This window comes from Hypanus sabinus, chromosome 3 (genome assembly GCF_030144855.1).
Source record: "Hypanus sabinus isolate sHypSab1 chromosome 3, sHypSab1.hap1, whole genome shotgun sequence".
Lineage (NCBI taxonomy): Eukaryota > Metazoa > Chordata > Chondrichthyes > Myliobatiformes > Dasyatidae > Hypanus > Hypanus sabinus.
The window spans coordinates 52,540,352-52,563,002 of NC_082708.1; the positions used below are offsets into that span (position 1 = coordinate 52,540,352).

The window sequence follows — 22,651 nt, forward strand, 5'->3', positions numbered from 1 at the left end:
ACCATCCATGCTGGGTTGATGTAGAGCTCGCAACTCAACCTCTTAAAAAACACTGCCACCTCCAGTTGAAATTCCCACGCGGAATATTGTGGATGATCAAATACCCAAACCCAGCACAGCTCCAACTTGTCCCACTTAGCCTGTTTCAATGCGGTGGTCTTTAGGACCCAGCAGACCTCGGGATCTGGCGGAGCTTGGGACCCGCCAGCCACAGTGTTTCTGTTCCATTGACAAGAAGCGATCGCAATTGAAAATAGAGTGGAAATAATAAAGTGTTTGTAAAGTGGTGAAATGCCATCGGTCATTAGAAAAGCGTTAGGCTACAGTTGGTCAACGATCGGAACAATTTTAAAGGATAACAGATAAAGTGAGAATAATGGAGCATGTGAAAGGCCCTGCCCCGATGAAAGCTACAATTATTACTAAGCAAATCAGTGGTTTAATTATTGGAATACGTACGTTTCTTAAGTGTTTTATATGCATAGAAAGGTAAAATATATAGTATACACTAAGACAAACGTTTGACTAACTGACACTAAACAATACCAGATTCACTTGTTGCGACTTCCGTACAAATCCGACTTAAAGACGGACTCAGGAACGGAACTCGTATGTAACTCAGGGACTGCCTGTATTGATCCACGCTCTAAGCTCATCCGCCTTGTTCACAATACTCCTTGTGTTAAAATAGACACATCTCAAACTGTCTGAGCGCATCCCTTCTCTATCACCAGCCTCTCCTCCCTCTCGCACTGTCTCTAAGCTTTCTCTATTTGTGAGCCAACCGCCTCTTCCCCAGTCTCTTCAGTTTAGTTCCAACCCCCAACAATTCTAGATTAAACTCTCGCCGGTAGGCTTAGCAAACCTCCCTGCTAGGATATTGGTCCCCCTGGGATTCAAGTGTAGCCCGTCCTTTTTGTACAGGTCACACCTGCCCCAAAAGAGGTCCCAATGATTCAGAAATCTGAATCCCTGCCCCCTGCTCCAATCCCTCAGCCACGCATTTATCCTCCACCTCATTCTATTCCTATACTCACTGTCACGTGGCACAGGCAGTAATCCTGAGATTACTACCTTTGTGGTCCTGCTTCTCAACTTCCTTCCTAACTCCCTGTAGTCTTTTTGCAGGACCTCTTCCCTTTTCCTACTTACGTCATTGGTACCAAAATGTACCACGGCCTCTGGTTGTTCTCCCTCCCACTGCAGGATATCTTGGACGCGATCTGAAACACCCCGGACCCTGGCCCCTGGGAGGCAAACTACCATCTGAGTTTCTTTCCTGAGTCCACAGAATCACCTGTCTGACCCCCTGACTATAGAGTCCCCTATCACTACTTCCTTCCTCTTCCCGTCCCTACACTTCTGAGCCACAGGGCCAGACTCTGTGCCAGAGGCATGGCCACTGTTTCTTCCCCAGGTAGGCTGTCCCCCCAAACAGTACTCAAGCAGGAGTACTTATTGCCAAGGGGTACAACCACAGGGGTATTCTCTAGTACCTGATTCTTCCCCTTCCCCCTCCTGACTGTTACCCACTTGTCTGTCTCCCGTGGCCTCGGTGTGACCACCTGCCTATAACTCCTTTCTATTGCCTCCTCACTCTCCCTGACCAGACGAAGGTCATCCAGCTGAATCTCCAGTTCCCCAACGCGGTCCCTTAGGAGCTGCAGCTCGACACACCTGGTCTGGGAGGCTGGGAGAATCCGGGACCTCCTACATCGGACACCGAGCACAGAAAACCAGCCTCACACACAATTAACACAGGTAGACCTACCTTGCCTCGTTACTGCCAAAGCCTGTTGAGGCAAAGCCCTATCCTCTGCTGCCTCTCACTCCGCAGCCAGCTCCAAACGGTACCTGCTGGATAGGGCGGTCTTCCTTTTAAACTTCTCCCGTTCACCCATAGCCTTCTTGCTCTAAATCAAAAATCCCTGAAGATTCCTTCCCTTTTTAAACTCCTCCCACTCTACTGGCTGATGTCACGCGCCTGCGCAGTCTTGCCTCTTTTTTACTCCAAGTAGTAAAACTGCCTTCGCTCCAGAAATCCTTAGCCATTCAGTCGCAGCCTTCTTGCTCCGAATCTTATATTCTTAAAATGTTAACTGTAGATGATTCAGTACAGTTTCAAGAGTTTCAATGATATTGTTTACTTCAATACTTTAGGTTGACAATGCTTCCTTAATTGCATCTCCAGTGGGAGACACCTCTGATTGTTCAAGTACCTGGGCTGGGACACTTTCCTGAATTTATTTACAATGGCGCAAATTCTTTAAACCCATAGTTGATGTAGGGCAATTAACACAGCCGCACTGTTTTAACATTAGGTTGATACATTTGCAATCTCTTAGTCTGTGGACCAGTTTAACTCCAAATTACTGCTTGCAATTTAGAATAAGAACTAAAGACTGGTTCTTGCTTGAATTAATATCTGCCTTATTCACATAACTCCAGAATACTCCCTAAAAGGCTTAACATCTTCTTTCCCCAAAACCATTCCATCAGCTGTGCTGGCACTCAGGTTCTCACCCCTCCCCTCATGTAGCTTAAACCCCCCCTGGAGGTATACAAGCAAACCTTGCTGCAAGGCTATTGGTCCCCTTCGATTTCAGCTGCCTACCATTCCATTTAAGATGGTGCTACCGAATGCGTGTGGCAATTCTCTGGTTGTTGAAAATTCAAGAAATCCAACTGAAACCATCACTAAAAATATCTTTTGTTAAGTAAATTCTGTTAAATTATTGCTGTAAACAGTGAAGGGGTGAGTGATGATGAGGCAAGTTTGGGGATGAGCTGAGATGGTGTGTTGCAAAATTGTTGTAGATAGAGGCCCAATGCCCATACAACTGGCCCGGGTGCGAGGTTGGACCACTCTGGGTCCCAGGCCAATTTGAAGAGTTTGAGAGCAGTTTCGGGCTGGGCTGTAAAATTTGAGCCTGGAGTGAGTTGCTGGGCGGTGTGGTCTGTGCCTGGAACGTTTTGCTGCAGCAGTGCCTGGATCCTAGTATGAGGTACGATCTGCTGTTTAGATAATTTAAACGCTGGCCCAGATCGGAGGCAAGAGCCAATTTTGCTCATGCTCCACAATGTTTACTCCTCTCTCTAGGGAGCTGGAGCCTTTGACTGTTCCGTTGTTTGGTGAATTTAAACACTGGTGCAGATAGACTGAAAAGACAGGGTGATGGGATCCAGGGCAAGAGCCAATTTTGCTTGTTCTCTGCAAAGGTCAGTCTTCTCTCCATGCTGCTGAGGTTATGAAGACTGCCCCGGCTGCTGTGCTCTGTGCTCACTAATAATATATATTTATAAATCAGAGCATTGAGTATAGGAGTTGGGATGTAATGTTAAAATTGTACAAGGCGTTGGTAAGGCCGAATTTGGAGTATTGTGTACAGTTCTGGTCACTGAATTATAGGAAAGATGTCAACAAAATAGAGAGAGTACACAGAAGATTTACTAGAATGTTACCTGGGTTTCAGCACCTAAGTTACAGGGAAAGGCTGAACAAGTTAGGTCTTTATTCAATGGAGCGTAGCAGGTTGAGGGGGGACTTAATAGAGGTATTTAAAATTATGAGGGGGATAGATCGAGTTGATGTGGATAGGCTTTTTCCATTGAGAGTAGGGAAGATTCAAACAAGAGGACATGATTTGAGAGTTGGGGGGCAAAAGTTTAAGGGTAACACGAGGGGGGATTTCTTTACTCAGAGAGTGGTAGCTGTGTGGAATGAGCTTCCAGTAGAAGTGGTAGAGCCAGGTTCAGTATTGTCATTTAAAGTAAAATTGGACAGGTATATGGACAGGAAAGAAATGGAGGGTTATGGGCTGAGTGTGGGCCAGTGGGACTAGGTGAATGTAAGCGTCAGCATGGACTAGAAGGGCCGAGATGGCCTGTTTCCATGCTGTAATTGTTATATGGTTATATGAACTGATAAGTACGGCTTTGAGCCTTCTCTGCGGAGGCTGCTCCAGGGTTCAGATCAGAGGAATCAATTTTGGTTTGGAATGTAGTTGTTCACTTCAATTGTTTACATGATTTGTATTTTTTTAAACTTCCTCTTGCACATCGGGTGTTGGTCTTTTATTTTTATTTTAATTCTTTAATTGGGTTCTTTCAGGTTTTTTGCTTTGTGGTTACCTGTGAACAACCAGGTCTCAAGATTGTATAATTTATACATTCTTTGATAATAAATTTACTTTGAATTTGTACAGGTCTCACCTTCCCTGGAAATGGACCTAATGAACCAGATATTCTGAAGCCCTCCCTCCTGCACCATCTTCTTAGCCACATGTTAATCTGTATTATATTCCTATATCTAGCTTCACTAACATGTGGCATGGGTAGCAATCTTGAGATCATCTGTTTGCAGCACCCAACTCCTTGAGCTCACTTTCTTCCTTCCTGCCTGTCGCTGGTTCCAATGCAGCCATGACCACTGGCTGCTCACCATCCCCCTTCCAAATGCTGTGTACTCAATCTGAGATTTTGCTGACACTGGCACCTGGGAGGAAACATACCATCCAAGAGTCCTGTTCTTGTCAACCAAACCTCCTGTATGTTCTGCTAACCAAAGAATCACCACTTCTACCCTCTTCATTTTTGAGTCACAAAGCCAGTCCCAGTTCCAGAGACCTAACTGCTATGGTGTCTCCCTGCTAAGTCTCCCCACAATAGTATTCACACAAAATACTTGTCATTGAGAGAAATGGCCACACAGATACTCTGGCTGCCTTTCTCCTTACGGTCACCCAGTTACCTGCTTCCTGTGCTTTAGGTGAATCTACCTTCCCATACCTCTTGTCAATCAACCCCTCAGCCTCCCAAATGATCTGGAGTTAATCTAGCTTCAATCCCCTAACATAGTCTGGAAAAGCTGCAGCAGAATGCAGTTGGCAGGGGCACTGGAACTCTCCCTGTCTTCCCACATCCTGCAAGAGGACCATTCCACCGTCCTCACTGCCATTCCCACTATTTTAACAAGAGAGAAAGAGGGGAAGAAAGAGGAGGAGAAAGAGAGGAAGAAATAGAAGGAGAAATGGAGAAAGAAAGAGAGAAAGAGGGGAACTTACCTTAGCCTTTACCTCTCCTCACCAAAGCTTCTTCACCCAAACCCTCAAGCTCCCCACTCTAACCATGTCCCACTCACACAATAGCTTCTCCTATAATGCCTGCTCCAATTAACACTATCTTCTTTTCATTACCTGATAAAGTAAACAACCTGCCATCCACTCGCTTTTGTGAATCTTTCACTCATTCACCAAGTCGCACAATCTCAAGCCCGCTCAAATTCCCAGCAGAGAGGCTTGATTGCTGATTGAATAAAAGGTCTTGACAAATCAATATGTAGGAGGGAGACTGAAAATATGGTTGGGTGGTGCTACAGCATCAACCTCTCACTCAGTATTACGAAACCAAAGAACAGATTATTGACTACAGGAAGAATAAGCCGGAGGTACATAAGCCAAACTTCATTAGTGGAAAAAGATGGAGAAGCTCAGTAGCTTTAAATTTCCTGTTGTCAACATATCAGGTGATCTCTCCTGGGACCAGCAAATAAGTGCTGCCATGAAGAAGGCACAAGAGGATCTCTACTTTCTTGAGTAGATTAGACAAGTGACCAAAAACTTTGACTAACTTCTATAGATGTATGGTGGAGGGTCTCCTAACTGACTACATCACAACCCAAGAGGAGAAAGAAATCTGAAGAAAATGGTGGATACAGCTCAATTCATCACAGGCAAATGCCTCCCCACTATTCAGTATATTTACATAGAGCGCTGCCACAAGTATAGCATCCATCATCAAATATCCCCACTATCTAGGCCATTGCTACTACCATGGACAGGATGTACAGAAGCCTTAGGTCCCACACTAATAGGTTCAAGAACCATTATTACCCCACACCATCAGGCTACTAAACTGGCATAGACAACTTCATTCACCACAAGTCTGATTCTATGTGTAGATTCTATGATCTACAGGCTTACTTTCAACGATTCTTTACAACTCATGTTCACAGTATTATTTTCATGTGCAACTTGTCTTCTTTTGCATTTTGGGGTTTGTTAGTCTTTGTCTGTTTATATATAGTTTCTCATAAAATTCTATTGTATTTTTTCTTTCCTGTAAGTGCCAGCAAGAAAATGAGTCTCAAGAAAGATTATCTTTATTTGTCACATCTACATTGAAACACACGGTGAAATGCATCGTTTGCGTCATATCAAAAGAGTGAGCACTGTGGTGAGCAGCCTACATGCACCAGCATAGCATGTGCACAACTTACTAACCGTAGCTGGACATCTGTGAAATGTGGGAGGAAACCACAGCATCTAGAAGAAACTCATGCAGTCACAGGGACACCATATAAACCCCTCATGGACAGGAGTTTGTATGGTGTCGCTGTGACTACATAGGTTTCCCTCAGATGCTCTGGTTTTCTCCAGTTTATAGACATTGATAGGAACCGAACCCCAATCTTACAGCTGGCACTGTAATAGCAATACACTACACACTTTGATAACGAGTTTACTTTAAATGTTGGATCTATTGACCAGGACTAGTGTTTTTTTTTGCCCAATTATTCAAAGTTTTTGTCTTCATGTTCTTTTCCTAATATTCTGTTATAATCCATATGGATTATGCTTCAACAAAGCCTTGAATTTCACATTCTGATGATTCTATGTGAAGCACTTTAAGTAAAGTTTCAGCTGGTTGCAAAGATTTCTTTCTAGGCAAATTGCCCAAAACTGCCTTGTACTTAGATGACACAAATAACTGAATGGCATGTCTTAGGTCACCTCAAATCTGTAGTCTTAAAGTTGATATCAGTTAAATAACCAAAAAACCTCTATGGAGAAATTGTTTTTCAGGAGGTTAAAGGAGGAGAAAGAATAAAAGGTGGAGAAGTTTAAGAACAGACTTGGAAATTGCAAGGAAAGCTGCAAATAGTAGAACAGTTAAGCTGAGGGACAATCAAAATAATGAATTTGGAGGAGCACAAATATCTTGGAGCATTATAATAGTATGGGACGTTTACCAAAATATGTATTGACAAGGTTGGAAATAACCTTAAAGTCAAAGGTAATAAGCTATATCAGGATGCTGTTTAATTGGGAACTAATACAATACTTCAGTAAAATTGCTTCGAAGAATCACAGAATTGCCATGACACTGAAAGAGGACATTCATCCCATTAAGTCTTCGCCAGCCCTGGCAGACTAATCCTATTAGACCCATAGTCCAGTTCTTTCAACAAGTCTTAATGATCATATTTTCTTACAGGCATCGAGTTCCAGATCACAACAAATCTCTACACAAAACTTTTTTCTTACATTGTATAATTTGTACAAATTTTTAAATTTTGTTTCATGAACCATCAGCCAATGTGAAAAACTTCCCTCCATTTATTCAATCTAAATCCATCATGACATTGCATTCCTTCACTGAATCTCCCTTCAACCTTCTTTATTTATCTGAGAGAGCTCTACCAGCTTCTTCCGTCAAAATGCAGTCATTTATTATCAAAGAATGCATAAATCATACACCTTGAGATTTGTTTGCTTATAGGCAGCCACAAAGCAAGAAAACTGAAGAACACCATTTTAAAAAAAGAAAGACTATAACCACTGTGCTTAGAAAGAGGGAAAAAAAAACACACACACAGCATGTAAACAAAGGAGCAAACAACAGCATTCCAAACCAGATTGGGTCTTCAGATCCACTCCCCAGAGCTCTGGAAAATGCCCAAGCCTCAAACTCAGTTCATCTAATAAGCAGAGCAAAAGCAGCACAAAACCACCAGAGCGGTTCACAGCCTTGGCATGCAGTGAGAGGAATGAACATTGCGGGAAAGCGAGCAAAGTCTGCCCAGTCCTCACCTCTGGTCCCAAAACTTGGGCTTTCCGGTCTACCTGGACCAGCGTTTAAATTGGCAGCAGGTAGTGCCTCATTTTATGACCCAAGCCCCAGTGTAGTGACACCACTGGGCTGCACAGCCTGAAGCCGTTCTTGATCTTACCAAATCGTCTCAGCTCTTGGAGAGATCCAACCTTACACCTGGGTTAGGTGGATGAGCATTCTAAAGGGGGAGGGAGAACACCCAGAAATTGAGGTACCAATGACATAGGCAGGAAAAATGCTGAGGTCCTGAAGAGAAAATATAGGAAGTTACATAGAAAGTTGAGAAGGAGGACCTCAATGGCAGTATTTTCTGGTTTGCTGCTTGTACCAATTGCCAGTGAGGGTAAAAATAGGATGCTTTGGCAGATGAATGCATGGCTGAGGAGTTGGTGCAGGGGCATGGTTTCAGATTTCTGGATCATTGGAATCTCTTCTGGGGAATTGTGACCTGTACAAAAAGGACAGGTTACACTTGAACCCAAGGAGGTCCAACATCCTTGCAGGCTGGTTTGCTCGAGCTGTTGGGGAGGGTTTAAACTAATTTGGCGAGGGATGAAAACTGGAGTGATAGGGCTGAGGATGGGGCAGTTGGTTTACAAATAGGTGCAGTGTGTAATCAGACTGTGAGGAAGGATGTGCAAATGATAGAGCAAAGTTGAAGTCAGATGGAATGGGTTGAAGTGTGCCTTTAAACTAAGTAGTCAGTTTAACTGTTCAACAGGTTGGAAGTGAGGATAGAGTAAAAGGGAATGAGAATTCAGGAATGGTTACAACTGACTCCAGAATAACTAAAAAGACAGCAAATTTAGAAAGTGATAAAGATTTAACTTCTAGTAACATGGAAGCAAAATTGAAAAGGGTGAACACAGAATTGATGTTATATTTGTTATATTTTACAAATTACATCAATAGGTAGAAAAGGCATGTGAAAAGGGCAATGTTGCAATAGTCATGGGAAACTTCAATATGCAGGTAGGTTGGGAAAATCAGATTAGTGCTGGATCCCAACAGTAGCAATTTATAGAATACCTACAAGGTGCCTTTTTAGAGCAGCTTGTGGTAGAGCCCACAAGGGAAAAAGCAATTCCAGATTGGGTGCTGTGTAATGAACAGATTTGATTTGGTTGATTAAGGTTAAATAACCTTAAGGAGGAAGTGATCATAATATGATAGAATTCACCCTAAGGTTTGAGAGGGAGAAGCTAAAATCAATATATGAGTATTACAGTGGACTAAAGGGAACTACAGAGACATTAGAGAGGAATTGGGCAAAGTTGATTTGAAGGGAACACTAGCAGGAATGATGGCAGTACAGCAATGGGTCAAGATTCTGGGAGCAATTTGAAAGTGCAGAATGGATACATCCCAAAGAAAAGGAGGAGGATAAGGCCTTTGTGGCTGACAAGGGAAATCAAAGACAGCATCAAAGCAAAAGAGAGGCATTCAATATAGCAAAAATTAGTGGGAAGCTGGAGGACAGATAAGATTTAAAAAAACAACAGAAGGCAAAAAGCAGTAGGGAGAGAAAAGATTAAATTAAAGTAAGGTAGCCAATAATATAAAAGAGGAGCGCAAAAGCTTTTCAGATATATAGAGTAAAAGAGAGGCGAGTGGATATCAGGCTGTTGAAAAATTATGCTGCAGAGGTACTAAGTGGGTGACAAAGAAATGGTCGACAAAGTCAATAAGTTTCTTGCATCACTGTAAAAAACACCAGCAGTAGGCCAGAAATTCAAGAGTGTCAGGGGCAGAAGAGATGCAGTTGCTAATACATAGCAGAAGATGCTTGGGAGGCTGAAAAATCAGAAGGTAAGTCATCTGGACTAGATGGACTACATCCCAGGGTTCTGAACTATGTAGCTGAAGAGACTGTGGAGGCATTAGTAGTGATCTTTCTAGAATCACTAGATTCTGAAATAGCTCCAGATGACTGGAAAATTGCAAATGTCATTCCACTCTTTAAGAGGGTGAGAGGCAAAGAAAAGGAAATTATAGGCCAGCTAGCCAAACTTCAATTGATGGCAATATGTTGGAGTCCATTGTTAAGGATGAGGTTTCGGGGTACTTGGGGGCACATGTTAAAAGGCCAAAGTCAGCAATGTTTGTTTACTAAAGGGGAAATCTTGCCTGTTGGAATTTTCGAGGAAATCACAGGTATGATATACAAAGGTGAGTCAGTGGATCTTCTTTAATTGGATTTTCAAAGTGCTACACACAAGGCAGTTAAACAAGATGAGAGCCCATCGTATTATAGGAAAGATCACACCAGGAGGAAAAAAGTGAGACCTCAGTGCCATGCACTGTAAAAAAAGTGAAAAAGGATGCATGACCATCCTTTTCTGGGATGGTCATGCACTTTGGTAAAGGAATGAAGGCATAAACTATATCCGAAACAGGGAGAAAATTCAGAAATAGGAAAAGGGGACTTGGGAGTCTTTGTGTAGGAATCCCTAATGAATAATTAACTTGCTGGTTGAGTTGGAGGTAAGGAACACAATTGCAATGATAGTATTCATTTTGAGAGGGGTAGAATATAAAAGCAAGGATGTAATGCTGAGAATTTATAAGGCATTGGTCAGACTACATTTGGAGTATTGTGGGTAATTTTAGGCCCCTTATCCAAGAAAAGATGTGTTGGCATCGGAGAGGATGCAGAGGAGGTTCATAAGAATTATCCTGGGAATGAAAGGGTTACTGTTTGAGGAGCATTTGATGGCTCTGGACCTGTACTGACTGTAGTTTACAACAATGGGGGGGGGAATCCCATTGAAACCCATCAAATATTGAAAAGCCTGAGTGGATAAGGAGAGGATATTTCCTTCTATGGGTGAGTTTAGTCCAGAGGGCAAAGCCTCAGAAGAGAGGGATGTCCTTTTATAACGAGATGAGAAGGAGTTTCTTTACCCAGAGTGTGATGAATCAGTGGAAGTCAATGCCACGGACAGCTGCGGAGGCCAAGTCATTGGAGTTTAAGCAGAGGTTGATAGGTTCTTGATTAGTAAGGGTGTCAAAAATTACAGGGTGAAAGCAGGAGAATGGATTTGAGAGGGATAATAAATCAGCTATGATGGAATGGTGGAGCCATCTTGATGGGCCAAATGGCCCAATTCTGATCCTATGTCTCGTGGGTCTAACCACTGTTCAACACAACTACCCTGAGTTGGTTCTCCCTGAGTCTCCAACAATCCAAAATTCCCATATGCTTTAAATAAAATCCCTTTCAAAATGCACAGCCACATTCAAAGTTTGTTTCCAATGCTCTCTGTCCCTTTTGAAAACATGCCATTTGGAATATAGAATGCTTATTTCATTTTTGTAGATTCTTTAGTTTCTGAATCAGAAGGATACTTAGAGGAATTTAAAATGGAAGTTTTTACAGTGACAAGACTGGTAATGCCATCTAAAAATGGTTTGAGAAAAGGGCTTTTTATTGTTCATGTAAGAAGCTCATTTCTTTCTCTCTTGGCTAAGCCCCAGACTGGGTTGCATGCTCCAAATGCATGGCACTGAGGTGCTCAATGCCATCCTGTATGCACTGTCTCCGTAATTAACAATTATGAATAAGAGGTTAGCTGAAATTAGTTCTTAGTGAAGCTTTGTGTACATTCTTAAATCAATTCACTGTCATGCATGTCATTTTCTCCTATGTTATAGTTCATATAGAATGTCTATTTTTGGAATCCAGTGTCAGGTATGCAGATTATGTAGCTGATTGATAAAAGTAACTAAAGCCTCATTGCCATAGATATCGGCCAGGAAGGATAGAGAAGCGTGCATAAGTTGCAGAAGGCTACATTTTTCTATCTTCCAACCACTTTACATGTTCACTATATATATTTTTCAAATTAATTTAATAAATGTAATTTATGTTAACAATGACCTAGTCTGCAATAGAATAAAACATTTTAACAACATGTATAGTTGTAACAAGAGTATGTATGTTATAAATTCATGGATGAAATTCACATCATAAAAAATAAAATCATAAGATATTTCATTGATTCTCCTATCAGTCACTTCCTCCTCCATCTGTGGAATAGCTTTCAGATGGTCCATTGGATTCAACTGCCACACCAAAAACTATAAAAACAGAGTGAAAGTACTTTTGATGCTGGGGAACTGGCTAGGGGATAATGACTGAGATTTCCCCCCATCAGTTTGTATGCAAGTTTCCTTCACTCCAATCACCTGAAGAAATTATTCTGCTTAGTTTGGAAGCAATTGATGTATTTTCTACTTCTCTCTTTAAAGACAAGTTCTGATTCTGCGTACTGGCATTTGTTTGCAATGTCATTCTGATTTCCCTGAATCCAACTCATCGACTGTTGCTGTGTTGTCAATACTCCTTCTCTATTCCCACTTTAATTTGTCAAATTAAATTGATAATGATATTGATTAATGAAAATAATAAATCACTATTGTTTTAGCACAGTTTCTGTAATTCAGTGTCCAAGAACTACAAATGTAAACTCACTGCTATCAAATTTAACATTACATCCTTACCTTGCATTGCATGCTGACACACAAAATGTAAGATTTAATTTCCCTTCTTTTGACAGAATCCAATCATATTGCCACATTAAGCAGCAATATTGTCACATTTTGGCTTCAATCTTTCAAAAATCTTTAGAGATACATCACAGAATAAGCCATCCTCGCCCAACTGCCTAGGAGCCCAACTAGCACGTTCAAGTGCATTGTCATCTAACTGTACATATATACCACCAAACAAAACAACGTTCGTCCAGACCACAGTGCACCCACAATCCATATATCACTAAAATATTACACTATAAGTTAATAAAATATAATTCAAAATGCATGTAGTAAAGCATGGCGTAGGTAAAATAAACAGCTTGTAGCGGTGTGCTACACGCAGCGCTAAAATTACGACACGGAGTCGGTAACTGCAGTCGAAGGAAAAAACTTTATTCGAAAACTTCAGCCTCACTTTTAAGCCTCTGTCAACCGGCCCCCCATGGCGCAGAGGCTCCAAAGCTCTGTGCTCGCAAACCCCTGTAGGCTATCTAATTGCGAGTCGGTTCGGATACGCTAGGAAATGGGTCGCCACAAGCTCACTGTCCTAGTGACAAGACCTCGGAGGTGTCAGAGTATTCATTTGGCTGATAGCCTGAGGGAAGAAGCTGTTACTCACTGTAACTGAATGACAGAATGTCAGAATGGTGCTAATGTATAATTAAATGCTATAATAGTGGGAGGGGGTTCAGGAGTGTTTTTCCAGTGGGTCAGAGAGGCTGGTAAAAATATGACTTGGGAGGCATTTTTTTTAAATGTATTGGCTTCGGTTAGTACCAATGGTACATAGCTGAATGTATGTATATCAATTCAGATATGAATGCCTAAATCTGGGGATGCTTGTAATAAAGCAAAATCCTCACTCCTGTTGTCTGAAAGAAACTGAGATTGAGTCTTTACCCTTCAAGAATGGAGCTTGAATCACTTTCCTAATGTGGCAGTGAGCAGCAATGAACCCTACCAGAACTGAAAGTTCATTAACCTTACCAGAATTTAAATGATCCATCCATATAGATATACTGACCTCGTTCTCTTAGAGAGGAGAGACTTAACAGAGAACATTAAAATTATGAAGGAGCTTGATAAAGTAGAACTAAAAGAATTAGTTTCATCATCGGTGAATCCACCAGTGGAAAAGATACAAGGGTCATCATGAATAGTTCTATAAATAATTTAGGAGAAAGTTCATGATGCAATTATTGTACAATTATGACTAGGAATGTTTTTCTCAGAATGTAGCTGCTTGTCTGTTTTGTAAATTTGCAACATTACAATGGATTGCAATGAATCAATAATAAATTTAGTTGAGGCATTTGTTGTTGTGGAGCATGAAGCTTCTCAAAACTAGGGATGATGAAAGTTGAAGATGGAGGGGTGGAACGAATTTGAGTAAGGACATATTTGGTTCACCAGTGACTTTTAGCTGTGATAAGATGGAGAAGGCGTGCATATAAATATACTGGTAGAGAAAGAAGAATCGAGACAAGTCAGATCTAGCACCATTTGGTATAACTAAACACAATATTGAAGTCAGCTGTTCAGTAACTTGCCAAGAGGCGCATCTCAGCATCCACCTCTTTCTGTGTCCCTACTTCCAGTATTTTCATGAACATGAACTGCAGCTGAAATTCATAACCATTATTTCATAAGTTGATACAGAAATTTAAGAAATTTACCTGGTTGCTGAAAATACGTTGTGATGACCGTTCTATGTTGGCGGGTAGACCAAAATATGCAGGCTTGTCATCTTCTGGTAAATGGCTGATCATGTCACGGTAGTCCTATAACCAACAAAAACATGAATATCACTGCCTAATGGTGCATATCAATCTGGGCCCATACCCAACTTTGGTCCCATGGAATGTCCTAATCCCAGCATTGTCAGCTGTAAAATCTATGAGTCAATTAATGTTTTATATCCTAATATTCCAGAAATTTAACGTATTAAAAATTGAAAAGATCATTACTTCTTTTTATAAAAGTAAACTAACTTTTAGCAAAAAGGGGAAAAAACAAAATTAGTTCTAATTGGCCATAAAGCACTGGGGCAAAACAAAATAATCTCAAAATAACATAGTTTACCTTCTCCTTTGCTATATATTCACAAACAAGCCATGACCATTTAATGGGATCTACACGAGTTCCAACAGGGCATTGGAGCCAAGAGGTGATTCCCCAGTAAGAAATTCATTGCAAAACTATCAGTAACAACAGAACTCTAATGCTTGATTACAGATGGTTGCCATCATATTTTTCAAATAGATTGTAACTTCGCAGTATAAGCACAGAACTGGAATCAATGCACCATAGCAAGCATTCTGTCTAGGTGTATAACGACTTGCTATGTTAACTGCTCTGCACATGACTGAAGTAAACTGCAAAGAGTTGTTATCTCAGTTTAGCACATCACAGAAAACAGCCTCCCCTCTATGGATTCTGTCTACTTTCTCACTCTCTCAGTAAAAGAGCCAGTATAATCAAAGAGCCCAACTATCTCAGATATTCTCTCTTCTCCTCTCCCATCAGGCAAAAGATACAAGACCCTGAAAGCACGTATAAACAAGCTCAGGGATAGCTTCAATCTCACTGTTATGCACTGATTGCCTCTCAGTCTCCCTTGTTATGATCTTGCACTTTATCATTTACCTGCACTACACTTCTTTTGGTAGCTTTTATATTTTATTTTTATTGTTTTACCTTATTCTAGCTCAATGCACAGTGAAATGATGTGATCTGTATAAACAGTCTGCAAAATAAGCTTTTCACTGACCTTGGTACATGTGACAATAATAAACCAACAACTATATCAATTGTAAATTCACCAATCATTACAGAAACTTCAAGCAAGAATATGAAGGCAGAAATAAAAGTCATTAAAAGCTGCCAGATATTTATAAAATTGCAACAATAATCATGCATTACATAAACAGCAGACTATGATGACAAATTATTGCAGTTACTACCAAATTCCCCACTTCCTCTTCTAAACTAGAATTGTACGTTGAATTTATACCACAGTAAAGACCATTTGTACCATTATAACTGCGCACCCTCTCTTAAAAAAACTCATTTAACTTCAATTTTCCTTTCTCTTCCTATAGCTTTTTAATACAAGAGCACATGAATTAAAAACAGAAGTAGGCCACTTGGCCCTTAAGCATGTGCAACTACTTAATAACGTCTTGACAGATCGGATTGTGACCTGAAGTCCACAACATTGTCTACCCACAGTAATGTGCCACACTCTGGTTACCAAGAATCTATCTCTACCATAAACACATTCGAAGACTGCTTTTATCACAACTACCCAGGAGAAAACAAAAAAGCCTCATCTCTAAATTAAATAGCAAGCCTTAATCTTTAAACAATGAAGGCTAGTAGTTACTTTCTTGCCTATCTTTGTATCATCAGATTTAGCAAACACACCTTTGGTCCCTTCATTCAAATCATTTATATAAATTTTAAGTTAAGGCCACAGCCGAGCCAAATCTTCATCCATGCTACATCAGTACCTTTTGCAAGATTTCAGCTGAAACTTTGAAAGTTTCTTTCCAGCCACTGAGTTCCTCCAGCACACTGTTGCTGCACTGGTTTCCAGTAGTCTCTTGTGTCTCACCTCCTTATCTATAGAAACTCTTGCTCCAACTGAATATTTTTATCCATTTCTATTTGAAAACCTGCTGCATTTTAATTTCTTTTTCAACTGCAGGCACAGTAACCTAGCGGTTAGCGTAAAACTTAACACAATGCCAACAGTCAGAAGATCAGGGTTCCATTCCTGCCTGTAAGGAATTTGTATTTTGTCTCTGTGACTACACGGGCTTCCTCCAGGTGCTTTGCTTTCCTCCCACATTCTAAACACGTACAGGTTAGGGTTAATAAAATATGGCATGTTTTGCCAGAAAAATGGTGACACTTGCAGGCTGCCCCAGCACATCTTCAGACTGCGTTGGAAATTGATGCCAAGATGCAATTCACTGTAAACTCTGATTTACATATGACAAACAAAGGTAATCTATATTTGTATTGTTAGTTTGACCAGATTTATGTATCAAACCCCTACTTACATGGGAACATTTTGATAAGCAATTCTCTTAATATTCCTGTCATAAAAGAACTGTAATTTCAAGGCACAAGGATAGCTTCTACTCTATTATTATAAGTCTTTTGAATGATTCCCTAGGAAGATAAAATGGACTCTTGACCTCATAATTTACCTTTGTATGATCTTGCACCTTAATGTTTACCTTCACTGCATTTTCTCTGTAGCTGTTACATTTTAGTCTGCATTGTTATTACTAAAAATGAGCTTCTTAATGATTTACCTTCTACAAGACCTTGGTATTCTCCAAATGCTAATTTGTAGTGCCCAAAATTTGGCAAAATACTTTAATTGCATCGATGTATCGTTATGTAGTTAACAATCGGTTAAATTTTACATGACCTAGGCTACATCTGGCCGCCTCGGCCCCCATCCTCCACCACACACAATTAGTGCAGCTTCATTAACATTTTGGGTTTAAAGTACTTTGGCAGCATTGTTCTCACAGCTGTCTCATGTGATAATCTTTGGGCAGGGTCTTAGCCTTTGGTGACAGATTCAAGAGGCCTCAGAAGTGTCCCAAGAACCTTTTGACAGCTCATACTGTCAAAGACATTTAAAAGGTATACATATAAATAATTAAGAATCACACATTTATCTTTGTTAAACTAATTTTTAAAAGTATTAACGCTAATTAAAACAAAAAAAGCATACCTTTTCTAACCCCCCAAAGTATGGGGCTGCACTAAGTACGCCACCCAAGCTAAGGGACCAGGTCCAACATCGGTCCTGTCCCCCATCTCAGTATGACTATGCTCTACCCTGGACTCAACCACATTATTATCAAGGGTAACCTGTACTTCTATGTTACAAAGCACATAACATAATTTTAAATAGAAGCTGGAGAAAATCATTGGCTCTTGGTGCCTGCTCCGCCTTCACATATGTCTGTGAATGTTCCTTCAGCACTCTTTTCTTGTATCAATCATATATTCCTCGATTTTCTTTATATCCATCTCTGTCTTGATTAGTCTCAGCAACTCAGCCACTTTTTGTATAAATTTTTTATTATTCCATTGAACAGTCCATACTTACAAAATCCATCGAAATTCCCTCACCTACCATATTACTGACCAAAAATTAGGCAGAGATGATCAACCCATCAACTGTGCTGTGATGCGAGCTTGGTCATTGATTGCACTGTTAGAAAAGGAGAGCTTTCATCAACATGAAGTTGAGTAAACTGAATTCTTGAAGAATTCAATGTTGTTTTTTCTTGCAAGGATGCGTTTCCACCATGGTATTTTCAGTAGATGGTAAAAAGTATAACCAGGAGTAAAATGTTACAAAAACCAAGTATTTTTTATTGGCTCAGGATATCATCAAGAAAGCAAAGTCATCTGCTGCCCCAGGACCAAGTGGGGTACTCTACAAGGTATCTAGGAAATGCCCAAAACTCCTCCAGAGATTGCAGAAGATAATGAGGAAGATTTGGACCAAAAGCTGTATCCCACCAGCTAGAAACTGGATGAAGAATGCGTTGCTCCCAAGGAAGAAGATTCCTCTACAATCACCCACTTTAGGACAATCTCCTCCTTAGCATGGAGTGTAAGATATTCTTCCGGCTGTTTGCAAGAAGGCTGACCTCTTACTTAATGCCGAGCCACTGTATCAACATATTCGTCCAGAAAGGTGGCATCCTGGGCTTTTCTGGGTGCCTTGAACACACCTCAACAATCAGTTAATTGATCCATGAGGCCAGGCAAAAGAAAGGCATTCTCACAGTCATCTGGTTAGACCTAGCTAACGCCTCTGGATCAATTCCACATGTCCTCATCTAAGATGGCCTGGACCACTACCATATCTGGCCAGTAACACAAGACATGATCACCAGCCACCAAAGAGGATCCAAGCTACGCTTCACTTCAGCCCAGTTAATAAGCAGGTGGCAAGACCTCCAAAAAGAGATTCCAACCGGCTGTACCATCTCCCCTACCTTGTTTGTCATGGGTATGAACCTCCTCCTTTTCTTTTTTCTTTTTCAATCTTTTTATTAGTTTTTTAAAAAAAACATAACATAATATAATATTACATATGTTATGAATACAATAGATTTGAAATTGAGTTAATAACAAGATAATAATATCTTATTAAACTATCAGCGAAAAGTGTAAATCAATATTCCAAATTGAGGAAATGGTAGCAAATATGTCCTTCCAATAATTATGTAAAGTAGGACATGACCAAAACATGTGGGTCAATGAAGCCACATCTAAATGACATCTGTCACATTGAGGATTAACATGAGAATAAAACCGAGCAAGCTTATCTTTAGCCATATGAGCTCTATGTACAACCTTAAATTGTATTAAAGCATGTTTAGCACATATAGAAGATGAATTAACCATTTGTAAAATTTTTTCCCATTTTTCCGTTGAAATATTGTATTGAAGTTCTTTTTCCCATTCCTGTTTAATTCTACCTGATACCTCTGGTTGTATCTTCATAATCATATTATAAATAAGAGCCACTAATCTCTTCTGACAGGGATTTAAAGTAAAAATCATATCTGAAAAATCTATCAAAGTTGAATTAGGGAAGGATGGTAAAACTTTATATAAAAAGTTTCTAATTTGTAAGTATCTAAAAAAATTAGATTTAGGTAATTTAAATTTGTTAGAAAGTTGATCAAAAGACATCAAACTATCTTCAGAAAAAAGATCGCGAAAACATATTATACCTTTCCTTTTCCATATACTAAAAGCTTGATCTGTTAAAGAGGGTTTAAAGAAAAAATTAAGTAAGATAGGGCTATCAAGAACAAAGTTTTTTAGAGTAAAAAATTTACGAAATTGAAACCAAATTTGTAATGTATGGAACCTCCTCCTATCAGCAGCAACAGGCATAACCCGAGGCCCAGCGTTGGAGCCTGGCATCCGACAACCTGCAATATGGGGATTCGTGGATGACATCACAGTAACCATTGTAACCCATGTCCATGCAAGATGGGTATTGGAAACCTGGACAGCATAGCTACATAGGCTAGGATGACCTTCAATGCCAGGAAGTACAGATGCATGGTGATCAAAAGGGCAAGGTTATCAGCAAGTTCAGTCTTCAAGTACAGGAAAGAAGTCATTCCATCCATAGAGGACAACCCAGTAAGGAGTCTTGGAAAGTGGTTTAATGCAGCAATGATGGACAGTGCCAACACCACTGACACTGTAAAGCAGACTGAAGAGTGGCTGAAGAAAAACGACAAAACTGGACTCCCTGGTAAACTTAAGACATGGGTGTACCAACATAGTCTTCTACCAAAGCTGCTCTGGCTTTTCACGGTGTACGAGTTCCCCAGGACCACTGTGTAGAAGGCATTGAGAGGCAAGTCAAAAGACACCTTTGAAGGTGGCCAGGGTTTTCCCCTTAGAGGAATTCAAGGTGGCAAAGTATAGAGTTGTGTTAATAAATAATAAATCAAGTGGGAGTCCCAAGACCGGATTGAAAGTGGGCCCCCAACATGGCCACAGACCAGGCAGTGAGCTCCCTGCAATTGAGAGCCATCATTGGCAAGTTCATCATTACAGGTATTGAGCTGGTGAAGTTTATGACCATAATACTGACATCATGACACTGAACAAGTTATATGACAACATGATTAGTACTATTTAAAATTATAGATATCAAACTATATCAATTATTAGGAGCTACAAATCTGCATAAAAAGCAGGCAATTCTCCGGAGAAGTGAAAGTGACACTAAGCTCAAGTTGTACAACAAACTGAAAGAAAATACAGTTATATTATAATGATCTGTATCAAATATAATTCAAATTGCAACATTAATTTCAATCATTGTCTTACGTCAGAACCAATGGTCAATCATATTTGAACACTGTGATAAGTACGATTTCCCACTGTGACATTCAAGTTCACTGCATCAAACCATTAAAGTTGGGGTGCATATTTTATATTAAGTGATCTCTCCTTAATTATACCAGCTGTTTAAAGTTTGTTATATAGAAATTCATCAATGACAAATAATGCCATCCTCAGTGAAGCTGTAAAGATTAAATTAAAATGTCATTTCCTGCCAGATGGAGACTTTACACTGTTTGCATATACTTACATTATTAACATCACCTACCATAATGTTGCAGGATTTAGGCACAGTGATTGATGATGGAAATGATGCTACATTTTTGGTCCTGGATTGTGATCCACCAATTGCTTTGGGGTTGAAAAATTGTTCTAGATATGAATTCAGAACCCGTAGATCAAATATATTATCAATGCGTCCACCGTAGATGGCATTTTTCAACAGACCATGAACAAACTCCCACTGAACATCCTTTGTTTCTAAGATCAAAAAAAATCAAAATCGATTTGCTGAAAAAGTAACAACTTTTCTTTCTTTCAACCCATCCCAAACAGTGTTTCCAGTCTACTTTACTTTGAACTGATGCTTATTCTGCATACTGATAGCACATTGTTAACATAAAAGCCAAGATTTGGGGAGGATGATATGGGAAAGAAGTTAATATTGGGACATCAATATATACCTCATCCTGGTTCCATTGCCCTTCCTGCAATGTGCAATTCCATCCTGCTGTTTTCAGCAGTAGCATAAGGTACTTACTTGGCTTGATGGATTGATCTCCAATTAAGCCATCAGGCTTTCACTGCATTTTCATAGTAAGGATTGCACTAGGATAGTGGGGAGACCATCAATAGTTGCAATTAGACTATCCTGTTGAAAAATGAATCAGTGAGCAAAAGAAGATCAGAGATCTAGGCATTTAATTTTTGCCTTTTGTTAATGGAGTTGGAGTAGCAGCAGTGTACCTAGAATCCTCACAACCTCACAACAATCTGCAATGGTCTCCCACCTTCCTTTACCTGCTCCAAGCACTGCTGGTCCAAGTTCTTAACAGCAGCAGATCACTAGCAACAGTTTGCTCTCTGGTAGCATTCTGCTGCCCAAAATCTCATTCCCAATCTGTTTATCCACTTACGAGGTAAGACTTTTCACAAGGATTATATGGACAGTTCACTAAAAATTTACGGTCTGGAAAAATCTTGCAAGTCTTACTCCGCAAAATGGGGCTGTACCAGGACAAAGAGAGTACAGTTGCTGCAACACAGCTCTGACAACCTGGGTTTGATCTGGACCATATTTCATGTAACCACCTGAGTTTCTTCCAGGCAATCTGATTTCCTCCTACAGTCCAAAGACATGCAGATTGTCAGGTTAACTGGCCATTGTGCATTGTTCCTAGATGAGTGTTAGAACTGGAGAGATTGGAAGGGAATCAGGAGAGAATAAAATAGACATGAGTGTATGTGGGTGCTTGCTGATGCTGGAAGAACCTGTTTCCACGCTTATTGACTCTGAAATCAAATAACCAGCTTGATCCAATCTGCGGTAAAATTTGAAGTATTGATAATGTTTAGAACATGAGGTCTGCCTTTCTAATTGATCAGCAGAAAATCCAATGAAATATTATCAGAACAAATTAATCTCTCTTGTAGTCATTAATACATTTATGGTTGTGATTCTTAATAGTTCTTGAAAGTTTTTGAAAGTTTTGTAAGTCAGAACTTATAAAAATAATGCATATACACTTGATAATTCACATGTTAATCCTTACTGTAGTCAAATAGCACTAATATCAATCACCCTGTAGATTAAACATGCATGGTCAGCGATGAAAAATTATGCAGTTAACAGATGGTTGCCAAAAACGCTAGATAATTTACTTCGGATGCACAGAATAATTTAAATTATTAGCATGAAAAAGAAACAAGTAATCACAATAGCATTCAGTAACTAACTTGAAAATTTGTTACTAATATCAAGGGCATTCTAGGAACGTAGACATCTTTTGGCTTATGCTAATTGAAGCAATGAGTGTTGTGCAGTTTCAATTCTGTTCATTGATGGAGTCATAGTGTTGCACAACACAGAAATAAGACCTTTGCCCATCACAGCAATCCCAACCTCTATCCAATTACACTAAACTATTTGTTCTCATTTCTTCACATCCTTCTGCCCCATTTCTCTTAAACATAGTGATTATATCTGACTCTACCACATCCTCTCACAGTAAGTTCCAGATATCAACCACTCTTTATGTACGAAACATCCCCCTAAAATCCCCTTTAAGGTTTCTTTCTCTCATTT

The 22,651-nt window shown here is 40.0% G+C and overlaps 1 protein-coding gene across 1 annotated transcript in view; it reads right to left on the bottom strand.

The window, feature by feature from the left end:
• Nucleotides 1-22,651, bottom strand: part of dync2h1 (dynein cytoplasmic 2 heavy chain 1) — a 463,334-nt gene that overhangs the window by 108,288 nt on the left and 332,395 nt on the right. The window contains exons 83-84 of the mRNA XM_059964317.1: nt 20,615-20,826; nt 14,106-14,210 (exon numbers count right to left, since the gene is read on the bottom strand). Coding sequence (XP_059820300.1) covers nt 14,106-14,210; nt 20,615-20,826 — 317 coding nt within the window. The remainder of the gene's footprint in view (nt 1-14,105; nt 14,211-20,614; nt 20,827-22,651) is intronic.